Source organism: Haemorhous mexicanus, chromosome 5 (genome assembly GCF_027477595.1).
Source record: "Haemorhous mexicanus isolate bHaeMex1 chromosome 5, bHaeMex1.pri, whole genome shotgun sequence".
NCBI classification, from domain to species: domain Eukaryota; kingdom Metazoa; phylum Chordata; class Aves; order Passeriformes; family Fringillidae; genus Haemorhous; species Haemorhous mexicanus.
Genome location: NC_082345.1, coordinates 37,133,572 through 37,151,958, shown reverse-complemented (window position 1 = coordinate 37,151,958; position 18,387 = coordinate 37,133,572). Strand labels below are relative to the sequence as shown.

Genomic DNA, 18,387 nt, shown 5'->3' with positions numbered 1-18,387 from the left:
CGAGGCGGCCGCGCTCTCTGTCGCGCTGCCGGAAGTGATGGCACTGCGCTTTGCGGCGCGGCGCCCCTGATCCGAGGCCCGGAAACCCCGTGCGGCCTTTTCGCGGAGCCACCGCCGAAAACGGGTGAGTGTCGGCGCCCTCCGGCCGCCCGCTCGCGCCCCTGCCCGCGCCCCCGCCCGCCCGCGCTCACGCCGCTCCGTCTCTCTTGCAGGAACAGCCATGCCGGCCAAGGGTCCCCTGCAGAGCGTCCAGGTTTTCGGACGAAAGGTGAGGCGCGGGCATGGCGGCCTGCACCATCTGCTCCTCGCTGCCGGGCTGGCCCGCGCCTTTGGGCCGTTCGCGCTCGGGGTGTCTCGGCCGCACCTCCCTGCCGGGGCCGTGCGGCGGGGCTTAGCCGCGGAGGGCCGGCGGGGGGGAGTCCCGCCGCGCAGCCCACGTGTCCCGCTGCGGGGCTGCCGCAGCGTGCCGTGCCCCTGGTGCCCTACGGAGCTGTGGGGAATCCTTTGCTCCCCTCGTGGGTGGGTCTGGGCGGCCTCTCAGCAGAGTCTAACGGAGTGGCCGCCGCTGTCGCCCCAATCCACAGCGGCCTGGCTTCCCATTGCCGGTGAGGAGAGGTAAAGTTCGCCCTGTTGGGTGTAATGAAGCGTCTCGAATAATTCACGGTACCAATCTCTTGTGAGAAAAAGAATCACAAAACGACGGTGTTGTAGAACGGAGGGGCCTTTCTTTCGTATACAACTGAGTCTTGTAACTATAAATCAAACACTGAAACTTTTATTAAGATTTTGTTTTAACACTGATTATACCTGGTGGTATAGGGAGAGATGCTGTTTAGTTTAGTGCATAATGTTAGTCTGGGACATAAGACTAGGACTGTTCAATTGTTGAAATTAAATTTACGTTCCTGCTGTGTGTGCAAAAAAATCGCTGTGTTGATACACCTTTGGATTTTTAGAAAACTGCAACGGCTGTTGCCCACTGCAAGAGAGGAAATGGCCTCATAAAAGTTAATGGAAGACCTCTGGAAATGATTGAGCCCAGAACTCTGCAGTATAAAGTAAGCATCCTCCCAGCCTCTGCCCTGCATCCCTTTTTATACATGTAGTAACTTCACACTAGGGACAAGCGGCTTGTCCTACTGAAGTACCATATTTTTGGTTGCTTACCTGAAATACAAATGCTGTTAGGAACATTCAGTAAACTGCACTTCTGTGATGGGGGGTTTTGCTTAACAGGTTTCACTTAATATGAAGTATCTGTTGTACTTCCTATCCACTTTCTAAACAAAAATGGGTGACTTAAAGCTCTCATTTTAAAAAGGTTATTTAGAACTTTATACAGTAGCTGCTGAACAATGCTGACAGAATCTGAAACTATCTAGATAACTATAAAGTATAATAAATGGTGAAGAAAACTACCTACAAACTACTCCAGGTCTTAAAATTTAATGAACTTATTTTTTGTATGTAATTATGGCATTCTAGTTAGACTGTTCTCTTGTTCTTAATTCCCACCTACGTGTCCTTTGCTAATAAGATATTTGAAACTTAAATAAACTAAAGATTTCAATAAATATGTCTTATGACAGCACTAGTAGATGTCAAAGAACTCTGTGAGAGGTGTACTTGATCTGGGTGTGCTTTTAAAATCAAGGCTCCATTTTTTAGAAGATTCAATGACATCACATTTGGTAAAGCTACTACAAGCTCTGATCCTTGTTATGAATGAATTTTCTTTGTGTTTTGTCTCCCAGCTGCTTGAACCTGTCCTCCTCCTGGGGAAGGAACGGTTTGCTGGTGTTGACATCAGAGTCCGTGTGAAGGGTGGTGGCCACGTAGCACAAATCTATGGTAAGGTTTTTGGTGGGTTTTCTGGGGTGGGCTGGAATGGGTAAAGCCACTGTGGTGAGTTGACATTGGCTGGATGCCCACCAAGCTGCTCTATCACTCCTCTCCTTATCTTGAGGGGGAGAAAATAAGATAGAAAAACCTTGTGGGTCAACATGAATGCACATTAATAAAGTAAAAGTAAAGGCTGTGCACTGAAGCAAAGGAAGACTAAAGGCTTCCATCAGCAGCCAATGTTCAGCCACTTCCCAGGAAGTAGGGCCTCAGTACCTGTGGCAGTTCTTCCTTTGGTTTTACTGCTGAGCAGACATCCTCTGGTATGGAATATCCCCTCTGGTCAGGTTGGATATCAGCTGTCCTGGCTATGTTTCCTCAAGATCTTGCCCACTCCTAGCCTAGTGGTGATGGAGATGTCTTGTAGGCACAGCCTTGATGCTGTGCAAGCACTGCTTGGCTGTAGCCAGAACACAAACCAGTTGAGAGCTGTCACGGGAAAATCATCTCAGCCAGACCCAATGCAGCCACGTATTAATGAGGCTTAAGTTTGGAACAGTGACTTGCCAAACTGTTTCTCCACTATGCAAATGTAGTTGATTATATTTTTATGTGCAAAGCTGCAACAGAATAAGCTGAGTGAAGCAAAATGAAGTTTTGACAAAATGCACAGGAACTACCTTTACATTGTGAAGTGAAGGATTGTTTAAGGGCAGCTGAGCACAAAGATTTTAGGAAGGGTTTAGCATTAGAAGTTATATCCTTAGTTGTGTATTTCCATGTTGCTCAGAAGCATCTTTCAAGTTTTCTCCTTGCAGGGAAGGCTGGGAATATATTTGCATTAGCTGTTCTTATGAGTTCATCTTTACAAAAGATAGATTTGTGCTGCTCTTAATTTGAATGTAGTTAGTGAAGTGGAGCTGAGGCACCATTAAAAACAGGCGAATTTCAGGCCCAAACTCAATACCACTTGTTTTTCAGAACATTCATATTTTCATCAAAATCCTGATGTTAATATTTTCACAGTTAAGTGTAACAACATCCTGACAGTTTCTCCCATTCTCCTGGTTTGAGTTCTGATTACTTTTACTGTGTTAGTTTGTTTATATTTCCGTGTTCGAGCACTCAGACCATCCTGTTGTCCCTTTTGCATCCTTAGTCTTTGAATACACAATCAATTTTATCTTTGTTGAAAAGTATAGACATATCAGAGTACTGTGTTAGTAAAGATTTTGAAAGTTGACTGCTTGTATATAGAAGAAGAGCCTACATTAGTACTCGGGAGAGAAGGTGATCTGACAGCCCTTGTGCAATTTCTTGGCTAGCTGGCAGCTGTCAAATCCACAAATGAACTGTGGGTGGCCTATTGGCACAGATTTCTTAAGATTTGCCAAAGTAAGGGTCACGTGGGCTATGTGGGAGGGGATATTAAAGAGAGAAAGGACAATTTGGCAGTGAACAAAATAGCAAATTTCTCAGCTAACTGGCACTTTGTGTTTAGATTTTAAATAGATTTGCACTCTATACTGATCTTTTATCTTTGTTTAACAGCTATCCGTCAAGCTATTTCCAAAGCTTTGGTGGCTTACTATCAAAAATGTAAGTAACTTTGATTGTTTTATTAGCTTTAAGTGCAAGTGTATGGCTTTTGGTTGTTTTATTGCAAAAGGTATTAATATGAATTTGTTCCATGTGAAACTGCTTAAACTAAAGATTTTTTTTTCTTTTTTGAACAGATGTTGATGAAGCTTCCAAGAAAGAGATCAAGGATATTCTAATCCAGTATGATAGGACTCTGCTTGTTGCAGATCCTCGCCGTTGTGAATCCAAGAAATTTGGAGGACCTGGTGCTCGTGCACGCTACCAGAAGTCTTACCGTTAAAATTGGTCTCTAGTCATGTGGCAGTCAATAAACAGAAAGAATTTGATAATTTTCATGTTTCTAAATTGCCTTTTCTGGGGTGGGTAAATAGATTTTTTCACTGTGTGTTAAGATTGATATAGAAAGGGATTTGTATTACAGTAGAATCAGAGGGTTGATGGCAGTTCTTTTTTTATCCTTTCATAGTAATTCTAATAGGTAGGGTTTTAGGAATAAAGGACATCTTTATTCTGTTGAGGAAGGTGTGGTCATTCAAACGTTAGGAGTGCTCACATCCTGTATTTTGCAGGCACGTGGAACAACACAGTGTCCGTGGACCATTTCAGTCTTAACCTTTCTGGTAGTTTATGTTGTGAAAACCGAAATAATTACAGGGGCAGGGGAGGGAGGTGTGTTGAGCTCTTGCAATACCAGATAATGCAGAGACTGAGTCCTGGACTAGTACATCTAAATGTAGGAAACTTAAAAATACCTATAGTGTTTTGTAAAAATAGATAAGGGATTATATGTTTTAAGATTTGGTCTGAGTGATTAGTCCTTCAACCATATGTTCACGCAGTACAAGCCGAGAGGGAGGAACTGCTGATATGAGCTAGGTGAGGCAATTTGAAAGTCTTGAAGGAAGAAAGGGTGAAAAAAGTGAGTTGGAAAATAACTTTCAAAAATTTGGCTACAGGATGTGCATGTTAAATGTAGGAGAAGTTTCAGATCCTGTCCATTTACCCAAGGACAAAAAGTAAATTCTGAGTAAATGTGGGATGGGCCAACAAGAGTCTTACAAAGACTCATTCTGTCCTTTGGAAGAGATGCAAGTGATAGAATGAGGCTATGGGTACAAACAGTCCCAACTGGTGTGAGTACAGCCCTGAGCTGTTGTTTCATGTGTTTGTAAACCTGTTTGGAGCTGGAAGAAATACTGGAGATTAAGACACTGAGAGCCCAGCTACTGCTCTCCAAGCCTGGTATTTTAATGTCTGTGTATGCTTGTATGGTATTACTGGAATTGTTGTAGGAGCACCTTGGCTTGAGATTAAATGTTGGGCTTTTCTCTTAGCAAGTTATTCTAATTTGCTTAATGGGAAATGTTTTTTTCAGTGTACTCAGTCAACACAAACCAGCTTCCCTTATGTGTTGGGGAATTGGAATGAATAGTAAAATCCACCCTTTTGCTCTAGTTTAGCATTAACAGGTGGTTACAGCTTTTTATTAATGTTAAACGTTTGTCATGAGGTCTGCTTTTTCCGTAGAGGAGTATTCAAGGTATCCTCACAGTTACTCGAGAGTTAAATGCGTAGCAAACAAATTCCTTCTAAAAAAGGAATTCTACATCCATCTCCCCCATTTAGCTGTCAGTTTCTGCCATGAAGGAACTACATTCCATTATTAGAATAGAAGTGCAATGCTTGTATTCAAACCTCTCATGCTCCTGTTGAAGCGGAGGAGACTTGAATGTTCTATCACCAATTTACATACCAGGACTATTTGGTTTTACAAAGCAAATGGGATACTCCATCCCAGACTCCTGTCTGGCAAGATGCATGATCTGCTTTCTTCAGTTCCCCTTTCCTGCACTCTAAGCTCTTGAGCTGCTGAAAACTGCCACACTCAGCCTCCTGGCTTGGTTTTCCAAGGAAAATATGCTATGCAGGGCTAACTTTGAGTTTGATTGCTTGAATTCCTGAGTTTTGTGAAAACTTGTGTCTTGGTGTTAATTAGCTTCAGCTGAGGGAAAATAAAGTCTTTAATTGTTTGGCTGTGTGACTGAAAAGTAATGGCTCGCTCATTGCTTAGGAGATGCTTCCAGACCTGCCAGTTGGCACATACATACCCTATGCTGTGGCTTGTCCAAAACTGATTCTTGTCTGGCTGTTAGATCTGTGGGATGGAGGGGAAAAGAGATGATGCAAAGTTGTGCTGGTGTGAAACTTAATGAGGCAGGGGGAGATGGAATACCTGATGCCAGTAACCTTAGGGCTGGATTTCACAGTTATGAGGAAGCCTGATGAATATTTTTCTGCTCACAGAACAGCTTGTAACAATTGGGGATTATTGTTTTGCTGTTCTTTTGTGGAAAGGCTGAAAATAAAACTTGCATTGCTACTAATATATTCAGAGATGATATCTGCATGTCATTTCTTCAACCAGAAGACTCTTAACGCAATAAAAATGCTATCTGAACAGAACTCTGATCCTATAAAAATTCCCCATTAATCCTGCAGAGTGATGTCATTCCCACACACTTGCTTTCTAAATTAGAAATGTTTGTAGTATTGGACTGCTGTCTTCCTGGATGGCTGAAGATTTTTATTCTGAGAGATTGCTTACTGACCACCCACTAGATGGCTTAACTTCATTGGGAAACTGTAACCACTGTAAAGTTTGAAGGTGTTTGTAAAAATGTCTCCTTTTCTCCTGCCCTGAGTCTTCAGGGATGGTAATCAAGACTTGTCATTGAGCACCGACTCTGGTCAGAGAAACACATCCCTCCGAGAAATAGCAAGACTTTGATCTTCAAACCATTAGAAGGTTCTTGAGCAGCTGGGGAGGTGGTTCTCAGAAAAGAGGAAATGCACCTCAACTTGTATAGTCCGGCTCTTTCATTAGTTTCACCCACGCTGATAATTAGGAAGATCATCTGTGCACAACAAAATTGAATTCTTCATTGAAAATACCGTGTTAACGATGACAGTGAACCCCCTTTCAAACCAGGGTAAGCTTGCCAGCCCACGGCACAGAAGGCAGTTATTTCCTTATCCATTGTTTATAATCCTGATGAACATTGTGATCTGTATATAAATTTGAGTCCTCTGAAAAATTATGCTGGAAACTTTGTAAAAAATTTATTTTGACTTCAATGTACAAATATATTACCGCTTAAATGTTTAAATTTTACTTTTGAAGAAAAAAATCTGGAACTTAATAATGTAGCACTGGCATTTTTAAAGTGTGGACAAGTGTGATCTGTATTGTGCTTGTTTTCTTACAAAAGCAATGATTTTCTAGTGCATTTTTTTCAAGTTTTTCAGAAGTGCCAGTCTGTTAGTATTCTCATACTTGTGTAGATATTAAGTGTTGTTGACTTGATAAAATTTGATTTGATTTTTAATCTCTTTCTTAATGTAGTCCTTCAGAGTACTTGGTTGAATAACTCTTTTGCCTTAGCTGACATCCTTAATGTGCTTGGGACTTTGCTTTTTCCTCCTTGCCTTGGGCTGAGATGCTTAAACTTTATGAAGCCTATTGCTTTAACTCTTGCAAAGTACCTTTGCAGATAATAAGGCTTGGCCTATTCTTAAATATTAGAAGTTAAACAACTGTGAAATACTACATATACCAACTTTGCTATAGAAAAATTGTTAAAAGACATCCCAAAACCAAACAAAACTCACATAAATGCTATTTTGGATAGCTTTTTTTTCTTCCCTATGAAACCAAAACAGTCCATTTCTATTAATATTACATTAATTTAGTTGTGAAACTGCATATGAAGCATAGTGAGAAATACATTCTTGAGTAAGGGAGGAATCCCAGATCAGATTTCTCAAAGGAGCTTGAGTTTCCAAAAGTTTCTAAACCAGACTTAGCTTGACAGAAAGATAACAGAGATGCTGGTAATGGTATCTGGAAGATGTAATGCTTGGTTTCATCTCATCTTGACAGCAGTCTTGAAAGTAAGTTTATGCGATGGTGAAAGTCTATTTCCTATAAGTTCTCACATAAGAGTGAAAAGTCTGTGAGTGACTACATCAATGTTTCCATATGGTCTAGGAATTCACTTTTTTGCTTCTGTTTGTGGTGTGGAGTGGTTTTGGATCACATATTGCAGGTGCAGCTGAGCTGAGAGATGCAGTCCAGCTGCCGACAAACAGCCAATCTATGGGAACAGACCATAGCTACGCCCATAGAGGTAAAAACAAATCAAAAAACTCTCTTGAAACGTAACTATGGGAATGTCAGCTTCTCAGATCCAACATAGTTCTTAAAACTAAAACAGTTCTTAAATACTCCACACAGGGCATAGTATTACACATCAGTTTCCAATAAGTACCCTTGTGCCATCAGTGATCCCAAATCTTCACCAGTGCTGTTGGCTGCTGTGTGGACACAGGTTTTTGTTCTTTTCTGTGCTTGGAGAGGCCAAGTTTTCATTTGCTTTCTCTGGACCATCTGGTGAGCGGGAAAGAGAAAGGGCTAGAAGAAAGGATGAGAGAACTTTTTTACCCAAGAGAGGTCATCAACTTCTAAATTTTTTTGGGGTTCAACCACACCTTCTGTAGCATGCTCAGAGGGTCTCTCAAAGCACCTCCTAGGAAGAATAGAGAGTAGGCAAAAGATAGGCTTTGCAAAATAAAATGATCATCAGCAATTTTGAGTAGCATTAAAAGTGTCTTTAAAGCTGTGCTTTCCGATGATTCTGTTTACATTATGGTAAAGCAGGTAAGATCCTTTTATTTTAAAACATGATAATTTTCAATTTTGGTAAAATTATGATTTTACATTTTAATGAAAATTAGAAATTAAACCCTTTGGCCCTGTTGACTTCTTTCTCCTTTTTCCTAATGTGTTCATAACATGATTTATTAAGAGCAAAATATAATTACCCTCTGAGAAGCCTTCTTTTGTGCTATAAGCAAACTATACCCAGAAGGCCATCCAGAATATTCTTAAAAAGCCAGATGTATTATTTCATAGAAGTTTATCTCTCTCCTTTCAGGACAGAGAAAAAACATTAACATGTTAATATGTAAAACCATGTAGTTATAATTATACAATGGTATTATTTCAGGGTCTTGCAAAAAAATTTTGCTGTACTAAGGAGTAGAGAATAGCCCTCAGCTCAAGCCTCAATGCATACAAAGGTGTGTGACGACAGAAGGATCTCTCAAACCACCATGACATGGCAACATTTCTGTCATTGTCTGCTGTGTTATAAAGGGCCAATTCAACTCAACAGGGGAGTAGTACTCGCAGATCTGGTGGAAGTGTAACTAATACAGACTGTGCTGAGGAGCTACCATGCATTGCTAATGAAAGACATGCAGCCAGGAAGTTGTACGCAACACTCGCAAGGCTCCTGAAGCTGTATGTAGCTTCCACACTTTAAGTGTCCTGCTCTTTTCCTCTTTTGCATTGCACTATTTTAAATAATGAGTCCAATTTCTAACCTCTAAAGGATTTAAATACCCTGTAGAAATACACGGTTGTAAGATGCTCTATAATCAAAGACATTAATTTGGATAAATTCCCTTTTTCCAACTTATACTGAAATGAACATTGTAGGAAAGCTCAGTTTAATGATACCGTGGAGTATATTCTTGCTTCATTCACTGCTGTCCATTTTGCAAGGTAAGAATTTTATTCTTTTTTTTGGTAGTAATACTAATTTTTCTAAATTTTTCTAAATTTTTCTAAATATTTTAATATTACAGCTAGTTATTTTTTCTATCTTTTTTTTTGACTTTGCTGGAATTTGTAAATGCAATTTAAACAAGTATATATCATTCTCACAGGTGCAGAAACGAAAATATAAATTCTTTATAAGAGTCAATTTTTACATCTGAATTTGTTAGAAAACAATTATTTATGAACAAAGTCTAGCTTTCTTGTGTTTCTTGCTATTATTGTCAGATGAGTAGCATTTATTGGTTTTCAATAAAGTAAGATTTTATCTGAACAGACTGCACCTGCAATTTTTTAAAAAGTTTTTAGACTGCTAGGGTAAATAATTGCTCTTCTGGTTATAGAAATTATTTTATTTTCCATATAATGCATCTGGATCGTATATATAGTTTCCTTGCTACAATTATAAATATTGCTAATATAATATAAAAAGGATTTTTGTGGTTTTGTTTGGTTTTGTTTATTTGCTGGCTTGTTCTAAGCATGGACTCATTTAAAATGATTTACAATTCAGTCTTACAAGCAACAGTCAGAAAATTATTGTAACCCTGGAGATTTGATTCTGGAAAGCTCTGGGTACCTGTTCTATTTTACCTGTTTACCTCTTCTGTTTTTTTGTTCTGAGCCTCTAAAGAACTATGAGCTCTTTTTACTTCTTCATGGTAGCAGGTACCGGCACCACCATCATGAAAACTGCAGGTAAAGACTGTGTGAGAGAATCAAATTCTTAGGAAGGAGTGCATATAGTGCTACATTCCTTGGATACAGAGCTTCTACAAAAGTGCCCTGGAAAACTCAGGATTCTTAAACCCTAAAATTCAATAATGTTGTTTTAAACTTGACGTTGCTTGCCAAGGGCAGAGTGATGCTGTAGAAAAAAAGTTTTACTTTGTGATTGTTTATTCTACAGGATCTTATTGCAAGCTTCCTCTGTTGAGAAGAACCTTGAGGTAAGTTTTTATTCCTTATTTGTCAAGTCCTACAAACAGAACAAGAATGAGCAAATGCAATGAAGTGAAAGTTAGAAAGTTAAATATAGCCTTGAATTCAATGTGCAAAATGTCATCTGCATGTAGATTGGATGTAGAACACACTATCAGAATGTTTACAACTCTTTCCCAAGTATTTACATAATGGGCATGGGTCCTCTGTTTGAAAAATTGAGGTCCTTATGAAAAATGATACTTCTATGGTCTCGAGAAAGCTTAGAGGAATAATGGAATGAAAAAAGCATGAGATCATGATTTCATGACTGGAAAAATACATTAAATGAGTATCCATCTACAGTTTTAACTGCATGATAAAATCCTAGCTGCTATTTGAAGCACAGAGAAGTAAGTACTATACAGCCTTAAAATAAACATTTTCAATACTAATTTTCACATAGAAGCTGAAATCCAAACAAAACCCAAACTAGGCAATGTTCCTGATCCCATTGAATTAAATGGGATCTATGCCATCAATTTCAATGGAAGCATCAAGCTGGATGTAGCTTTGTGTCTTATGACTTCTAATACATCTAGTGGACACACAGGCATGTCAAATGATATGCCATCATGAAGTGTTGATAGAACTAAGTGTGTTTTATAGTTTGATGCCCTTGTTTCTAAACTTAATCACAAATTAAAGTCGGCTCCAGTTCGAGAGTCATCTCTTGCTATCAAAAGTACCATCAGAGTATATTCAAGCAACACTCTGGGGAACTTGTAGCCACTGACATGCAGCATGAAGAAAATGTGAAGCTGGTTTACAATTTTGTATCCTGTTGTGTAAGTCTGTTTTGCCTATTTATGTCTCCCCAAAGCTCCAGGTACCTCCCTGTCCAAGCAGAGACTGTAGTGCCTCCCAATTCTGTAAAATGAGACACTGACAAAAAAAAAAAAAAAAGAATCACCTTTTTAAATGTTAACCCAAGAAAGACCTCTTTGATAAAGTGATAGTAATCAGAGAGAAACACTTCTCTCTGGGGACTTGCTTATTCAGGTTGCTCCCGGGACCTTTGATAATACAAGATCCTTTTTGTTTTCTTCCAGAACTGAGTCTAATGCAACTCGACAGAAAAGAGATCTTGTAACAGCCGAGGTAGGTTATACCTCCAAAAGCAGGAGGGTGGGGAAACCCTCCTCCCTTTTCTGCTCTGGGCCTTTGCCATCCTTACAAATGACCCTTTGTGGGGAGATGGGCTGCGGTAACAGGAGGACAGTGAGGAGGAGCAGCTACTCCCCACCTGCTCACCCCTCCTGAGCCGTGACCTAATGCCTTCATTCTCCCTCAGCAAAGCACTCAGTGGGCGACCTACCCTGCCAAACCAACTGACACACACCATGGGAAATAATCCTGGGGCATCTCTGTGTTTTGTGGGGCTGAACAGGACCTGGAAAGCTGTTTGTGTTTGTGACAGGCACGATGGCCGTGCTGCTGGCAAGGCTCCCTCCTGGACATGGTGCCCCAGCGGCTCCGGCCCAGCCCTGGTTCCCATCGCCCTGGCCCCACGCTGCCTCAGTGCTGCATCCCAGCAATGTTGTGCTGAAATTCAATCCTAAATGGAGGAATCTTGTTCCCCCACTTGTACACACATGGGCTATGGAGCCCAGCCAGGGGTTATAACCCCTCTGAAGGGGGTAGGCAGGACGCCAGAGGCCGTCCCGCCTCAGGGTGCTCCTGGGAGCCTGCGGCCGAACCAGGGTGATTTTCTCCAAGACTCTTTGAGATGTGTGTGCTGCTAGGGAGTCAAAGGCAGCTGGTGTGGAACACTGCCCTGAGGGTAACCGAGCCTCTGAGAGAAGCAGGACTGGAGGTGTCCTCGGAGGGCCCTCAGCAGGGCAGTGCTGCTGCACCAAGACGCTCTGCGAAGCGGCGCAAAGGCCAAAAGCAGCTTTTGTGAGGCGGGCGGCTCGGAGTCGCTGTCAGAAAAAATGGAAATGGGCCTTGTTGTGCAGGGAGGGAAGGGACCCTCTGCACCTAGCAATGGATCATGGGCACCAGGAATCATTTTGGTGCAGGGGGCCTTCCAGGTGGTGATTCAAGGAAATCTATTTCAGGTTGATTTTAAACAGGTTGTACTACTTGGAAGCATCCCACAACATATTTCCATTTGGAAAAGGGAGCTGTAAGAGGTGTTGGCAAGACCAACCCTAAAATGTTCCTTGCATGGTGTTGTTAACTTGAGATCCATCAGTTCAAACTCGAGATAGGGAGAATGAGTGGAGTCAGGAGGGAAGAAGGAAATAAGCTTACAAGCAAAGACTAAAAAAATTTCTTTACTTAGTTGTACAGCTGAAGGATGGCACTTAAGTCTGTGGGGACTGCAGAAAGATAACTTGTTTTTTCATAGAACATCAGATAAGAAATAAATAACAAACAGAGGAAAGAAGAGCTATTTAAGCAAAAAGGACCAGATTTATAAAGAAAGATATTTAAACTGGCCATGAATAAATGTAAGTGGGAAACATTTAAGTGCTTAGTACTTAAATCCTGGTAAACTTTCCAGTCAGACTAGTGGGGGCAGAAGCCCCAGAGTACTTGCAGTCTGGAATGGGATCAGTTCTTGGAAGGGAAAATGTGATGTGACAACCTGCTATATCAGAGTGCTGGGCCAGATGCAGGGCTTCCTCATAGCGTGTTCCTAAACAGGCAGATCAGGCAGATCTGATTTCTCTTTTGCTTGGGATGAACCAAAATGCAGTTCTGAAGGATGTCAAGGAGAACACAAAATCCATTGCAGCTAGACTGGCTATAATGGGTGCAGCATGGAGTATGAGACAGGGGAGTGGAAGCAATGGAGGGAACTCTTCAACTATGGGCATTTGAGTGAAGTGAAAAAGGGAGATTGCACTCTCTCCCCTTTCTTTTTGTTCCAAATGTGAATGCAAAACTTCCCATGTGGAACCTTGGTGATTCACTGGCATGGATGAGAAGCCAGTAGTAATCTCACATAGCAGCTGTATCTTTCCCCAGCCTCCTCAAAAGACACTGTGCTTCTCCTTCCCAGGCTGCCAATCCCTCCAGCAGCACCCATGACTGTGCCATGCCCTGGCTGAGATGCAAATTGCTCTGTATTTGAAGTTCCAGCCCAGTGTTTGAGTGCAAGGCCTCAGGTTTTATCAATTGATTTGTAAACCACAAAACCCCTGATTTTGCTTTTATGTTTCTCTGACAGGTTCAATCTGCCTCTCGGTTGCACCATCATGGGCCCCTGATGCGGAGTCCAGCAGGAGGTCAGTGCTGTGCCCCTCACCTGCAGGAGGAGAGAGCTCTAAAATGCTGTCTTCCTCCTCTGTGTTACCATGGGCTGTGGAAGCCCTCTTCTTCATGCCACTACAAAACTCTGTCCTGCCTCATTTTCTCATTTTATCCATGTTAAAAATTAAAAAAAAAAAAAAAAAAAATTAAAATTGTACTTTCAAAATAGGGCCTTACAACCAAATCTGAACAGCTAAGGAAGCCAATCTTTTGAGATTTTGGGTTTTTTTAAAATTTTGTTTTATTAAAATTTTTAATTTCTGCCACTTTTTTCTGGCCTTGTCAGAGGATGTAGGTATATCAGAGGTTTATAATTGTGCAAAGGGAAAGGAGTGCTCAGGCAATGAGCATGAAGCTGCTCCTGTACGGATTTAAGCATTGGACAAACATGTAAAGCAGGCTCAAGTTACAGAAATTGTTTTACAGAAAAGTTCACTGTAGGTAACTTCATTTGAATTTTGGTATCCTTCTTGGAAAATGCCCAGGGAGGTGCCTTCTTTTGCATTTTTCTATTTAAAGGAATATATGCAATTTTACAACTCAAAATTCTGTAAACAGCCAAAGATTTCCCCATTCGTGCTGTTATAGAAACAATGGTTTTTGCTTTGTTGGTATTTTCAGAGTATCTACGTATATTTGGAAAGCAGTTCTTAAATGGAAAAAATTCAAGGCTAAGCATGGAAAGGAATTTTCACAATGACGGATGATATTCCTAACCACTGGTAGCTTTTGTGTCCCTTTACTGTAAAGGTCTCTTTTTTTTCCCCATTTATTGTCACTAGCAGCTTTGCCTCATTGGGAGTGGAAAGACCTGTTTATTTCACTTACTTCCTGCCTTGTCCAAAATGCTTTTTTAATCTTCATCAGCAACACTGGAAGTTTTGTATGTATGTAGAGTCTTAATCCTACTCCATGAAGGGAAGTAAATATCTGCAAAAAAACTGGTGCGGTTTTGCTTTTGGACTAGCTTTTTTATCCACTTTTGGGGAATGATGATTTAGACCCAACTCAGTGAATGACTAGTAAATGACAAGAAGTTCATAGCTTTCAAACAGACTATAAAACCGTTTAATGCTTTTGGAAAAAAATTACTAATTATAACATGAGCCATTCCCATGGAATATAAAGTCTGAGTCCAGTTACCTCTGAAGCAGAAATAACCTTTCAGCTGACTTTTATTTTTGAATGTGGGAAAGGTTGTTTAGGACTGGTTTTGACTCTAAAATATATATTCTGGCCTGTTCATAAACTGAATGTATCCTTTGCAGTAATGTTTAGGAGGGAGAAGCTGAATATATGTATAAATTATGCTGAATTTAGAGAATTAGAATGCTGTGTGTCCTGTATATTTTGAGATCACCAGGACTGGGATTTGATTTCTTTACATGGGAACTTGACCTTTTGTTTGCTTGGAGGAGGTTGACCTTTTGCTCCTTTGTTAGTTTATAAGTCTCAAACCAAATGAGAACCTTGCTTCTCTTTTAACTAAGGAACATGAAAGATTAAATTAAGCATATGTTAAAATATTGAGATAGTTGTTGGTTAATTTTCTCAGCTAATATAGCGGCTCATGATTTAACAATAAAAAGACTTGACTGGGATCTCTCAACCTCTTTGCAAAATACTCTATCTACTAAAAGGCTGGAATGCTTCCTTGCAGGTTCATGTCCTCAGGAGTGCCTTAATGGAGCAGCCTGCACAGAGGCAGGTGACTGTGACTGTCAGTTATTTCAGGCTCAAGGAAGCAGGTGCCAAATTGGTAAGTTTTTTTAGGCCAAAATAGTTTAGTATCAGCTTTCAGGAAGATTTAGGATACAGATTTTGAAAGACTACTGTTACCAGCATATTTGTGATTATTCTGTTGCAGGACTCTAATTTGGCCAGTAGCTAGGAGGATTAAAATTATATGCATTGTTAGGGACATGTAGAAAACAACATCAGAAATGCCTACATTTTGCACTTGGGCTGTAATGATATATAGATACCATAACAGATAGACCATTGACTAGTATTGTCTAGTAGCCAGACAGCAAAAACCACTGCATTTCTTTTAACAAGCAGTGGTTTATTGCAAACTAAATTACCTACTATTTAAATACACTAGTTTCTGGAATCTGCTGTGTGTAGGGATCAACAAGAATTGTGTTCCAGGATGTGCAGAATATCTAAATCCCTTGCCTCTACTTGTAATTAAAATGTCTCCACTGAAAAAAATAGAAATTTAATGATCATTGCACATGGGTAAAACTGCAGACTTAAGACTAAAAAAGAGTGTGACTTTATTTAAAGTTGAAGGCGTAAGTTTATCTTTTGTACTTGCTAATTTTTCATGATCATGCTTCTTGTAAACTCAGTGTGTTCTCTTCAGTACCTAACACTGGCAAGGACCGAGATGGGATTTGCAAATCGTGGGGACAGTATAATTTTGAAACATTTGATGGCATCTACTACTACTTCCCAGGGAATTGCTCCTATATATTTGCAAAAGACTGCAGTACTCTGGAACCCCAGTACACTGTTTGGGTAAGTATGTTAACATACATTAGAAGTAAGTATGTAAGTAAACATAAAAGTTAATAAGTAAGTAAAATAAATAGAGAGACAATAAATGTACCAAACTGAGCATTAATTGCTTAAATATAAAACTGTGAAAATGTTGAAAACTTCTGGAAAAGCTTAAACTTATGTGCAGCAACTCCAAATACTAATGAAATTATAATCAAAAGAGTCAGTATATTAAGAATAGTATTTCTTTCTCCTCTGATCCTTAATGGGATATCTGCTCTCTCCCTTCTGGAAGAAAAAGTGGGTTTTAAACAAGACCCCAGAAACTTTAATAAACTTCAGCCACCAGGCTGTAAAAAAATATTGAGCTGCTGAGTAAGTGCAAACAGCTATCACTTGCCTGATAGTGAGGAACACGAATGTGCTAGGCCCTAATTCACAGCTATTGGCATGCTGTGAGGATCTGTTTCCCTGGGCTCTGTGGGATTTGCTCCACATCTTGTCCCCTCTAGGGATTTGCATTCTAATTTTGGATTACCTCTACGTCATGCAGAGAAGATTAACTGCTCAAAGGCTTTCAACTTGACCTATGTATGGAAGGCACTCTTTTAAGTAATTTCTTCAAATTGCTGAGTATCCATGGTTAATGACTGTGGGTCAGGGAGAGTTCAAATCTATACCCTCTTTGAAGAGAGATGCCCTATTTGTCAGGCTGGTTCTTACTGTGGGGAGAGGATACAAGATCATTCTATTACCTTATTCAAAATGGTTGGGATTTGGTGCTGATTGGGCAGGGAAGAAGTAACAAGAGAGGTCCTCATTTTGAGCCTGTGTTTGTACAGTACAGTGGTTGTAGGCATGAGGGCAGATCTAGATGCTGATTTCTGCTCTGAGGACTGTTTTTGAGTTACAAACAAATGACCTCTCCTTCCCTCAGATAACAGCACTTAGAGAAGATAAAGCTACCATTAAAACTGCCATTTCTACCTACTCATGTTACAGAGAGACACAGTTACACCTGCCTTTCACAATTTCATTTTAATTATTTGGATTCTATATGCAGCCTCTTAAAGGTTTTCAGAAAGTGCTGTAGCAAAGTTCAAGATTATATTAAAATCTGGAATCAATATGTCTGTGGATTCCAGTGGCTCTGGAAAGAGGGAAAGTTCTATTCAATTACTGGAACAAATGTCATGTTTTACTAAAAACTGAAAATGTTTACTCAGCAAAGTCATAAGTAATGTGAGACTGTAGACAGACTGGGCAATGGAGAGACAAAAACCTTGCCAAATCCTAATGTTATGGTCCTTCTGGCTTTAATAATCCACCCCTCAAGAGGAGAACAAAACATAAGAATTATTTTGATTTTCCTTTATTGTGTTTCTGTCTTGGGAAGGGCTTACGTAGAAGCCATTTGCCAGGACTAATAACTTTTATGTTGTCTTTAATTATGATTATCTTTATACATGTACAAGCTCCTAATGCTTTTCATGACCTAGTTTATTTCACCCAAAGAAACAGTAATTGGTTTTTACCTCCAGATTTAGTGTCAGTCAAGGAAGAATAATTCAAGTATTCATGAGCACTGTATATGTTTACTCACAGATATTTTCTTCACAACAGTTACATTTACAGCTTCCACCACTATATTGGTAAAATGTTCCCAATTACAAATTTATTTAGTTTACAGAACTGTCAAGTAAACTGGTAATGAAATTCCCATCCTTCTCAGAGAATGATGACACACAAAGTAACATAAGTCATATCTGAGCTATCTAAACTCTGTCTATATTTTAATCCGGCTAATGATAGGCATCTAAGATGCAAAACACATTCCCCTCTCCCTTCACTGGTGTCTAAAATGAGCTCATGGGCTTTTGGAGCACATTAGGGCATCCTACAGTTTTGGGTGGCTCATTCCCCCTGAGATTAATGAAAACTGTGTAAGTTTTGCTCAAGCACAAACCCACAGTTTTCAAGTCCTGAGAGTACTGTATTTGAGCAAGATAAGCTGATATGCGACTAAGCCAATCCCCTGGCTCATATTTGTAACGGAGAGAAGCACACTTCAGAAAAGTCTACCTTTCTCCATTAGCAGGGCTGGAAAGCCAGTGCAAAATGGATTCTAACAGATCCATGTCACTTAGATGCCTGCTGTAATCTGTGGGAGCTCTTCAAAATCTCAAGAAATCCTGAGTGGTTCAGGAGGGCATGCTGCAGTTCAGCTTGTACCAGTCTCAGCTAGCAGGAGAGTGCTGCTATTACACTGAGGTTCTGTATAGTTTGTAATCCTATTTTATAGATCAGATCTCTAGATACAGAGAAATAGGGGTGTTTGTTCACAGCAGGTAACAAGCTCCACCTTTGGCCTCTATAAGCTAACTCACTACAGTGTCTCTGAAGTTTGTCAATGTAAAATACCTGACTCCTTTATCCAGTATTTAGACCACTGGCCTGTGATGCCATGCACTATTAAACAGTTGTATTTCTCAGTAGTATTGTGTAGTGTGAACTTT

At 40.2% G+C, this 18,387-nt stretch overlaps 2 protein-coding genes across 2 annotated transcripts in view; both read left to right on the top strand.

Annotated features, from left to right (window-relative positions):
• Positions 1–22: 22 nt before the first annotated feature.
• On the top strand, positions 23–3,773 carry RPS16 (ribosomal protein S16). The gene is made up of 6 exons (XM_059846858.1): positions 23–124; positions 213–268; positions 957–1,058; positions 1,755–1,851; positions 3,394–3,441; positions 3,579–3,773. The coding sequence occupies exons 2-6, from the start codon at positions 221–223 to the stop codon at positions 3,722–3,724; spliced, it is 441 nt and encodes a 146-aa protein (XP_059702841.1). The 5' UTR covers positions 23–124; positions 213–220; the 3' UTR covers positions 3,725–3,773.
• Positions 3,774–8,991: 5,218 nt separating this feature from the next.
• The window catches only part of OTOGL (otogelin like), a 91,945-nt gene continuing 82,549 nt past the window's right edge, over positions 8,992–18,387 (top strand). Inside the window, exons 1-6 of the mRNA XM_059847928.1 lie at positions 8,992–9,070; positions 10,035–10,074; positions 11,158–11,206; positions 13,284–13,341; positions 15,027–15,125; positions 15,735–15,889. Of these exons, the coding sequence (XP_059703911.1) occupies positions 8,992–9,070; positions 10,035–10,074; positions 11,158–11,206; positions 13,284–13,341; positions 15,027–15,125; positions 15,735–15,889 (480 nt within the window). The remainder of the gene's footprint in view (positions 9,071–10,034; positions 10,075–11,157; positions 11,207–13,283; positions 13,342–15,026; positions 15,126–15,734; positions 15,890–18,387) is intronic.

Coding starts and splice junctions, on each gene's coding strand:
- RPS16 (XM_059846858.1), top strand. CDS start 221: ATGCCGGCCAAGGGTCCCCTGCAGAGCGTCCAGGTTTTCGGACGAAAG. Junction 1,852..3,393: donor CCACGTAGCACAAATCTATG/GTAAGGTTTTTG, acceptor TTTGTTTAACAG/CTATCCGTCAAGCTATTTCC. Junction 3,442..3,578: donor GGTGGCTTACTATCAAAAAT/GTAAGTAACTTT, acceptor TTTTTTGAACAG/ATGTTGATGAAGCTTCCAAG.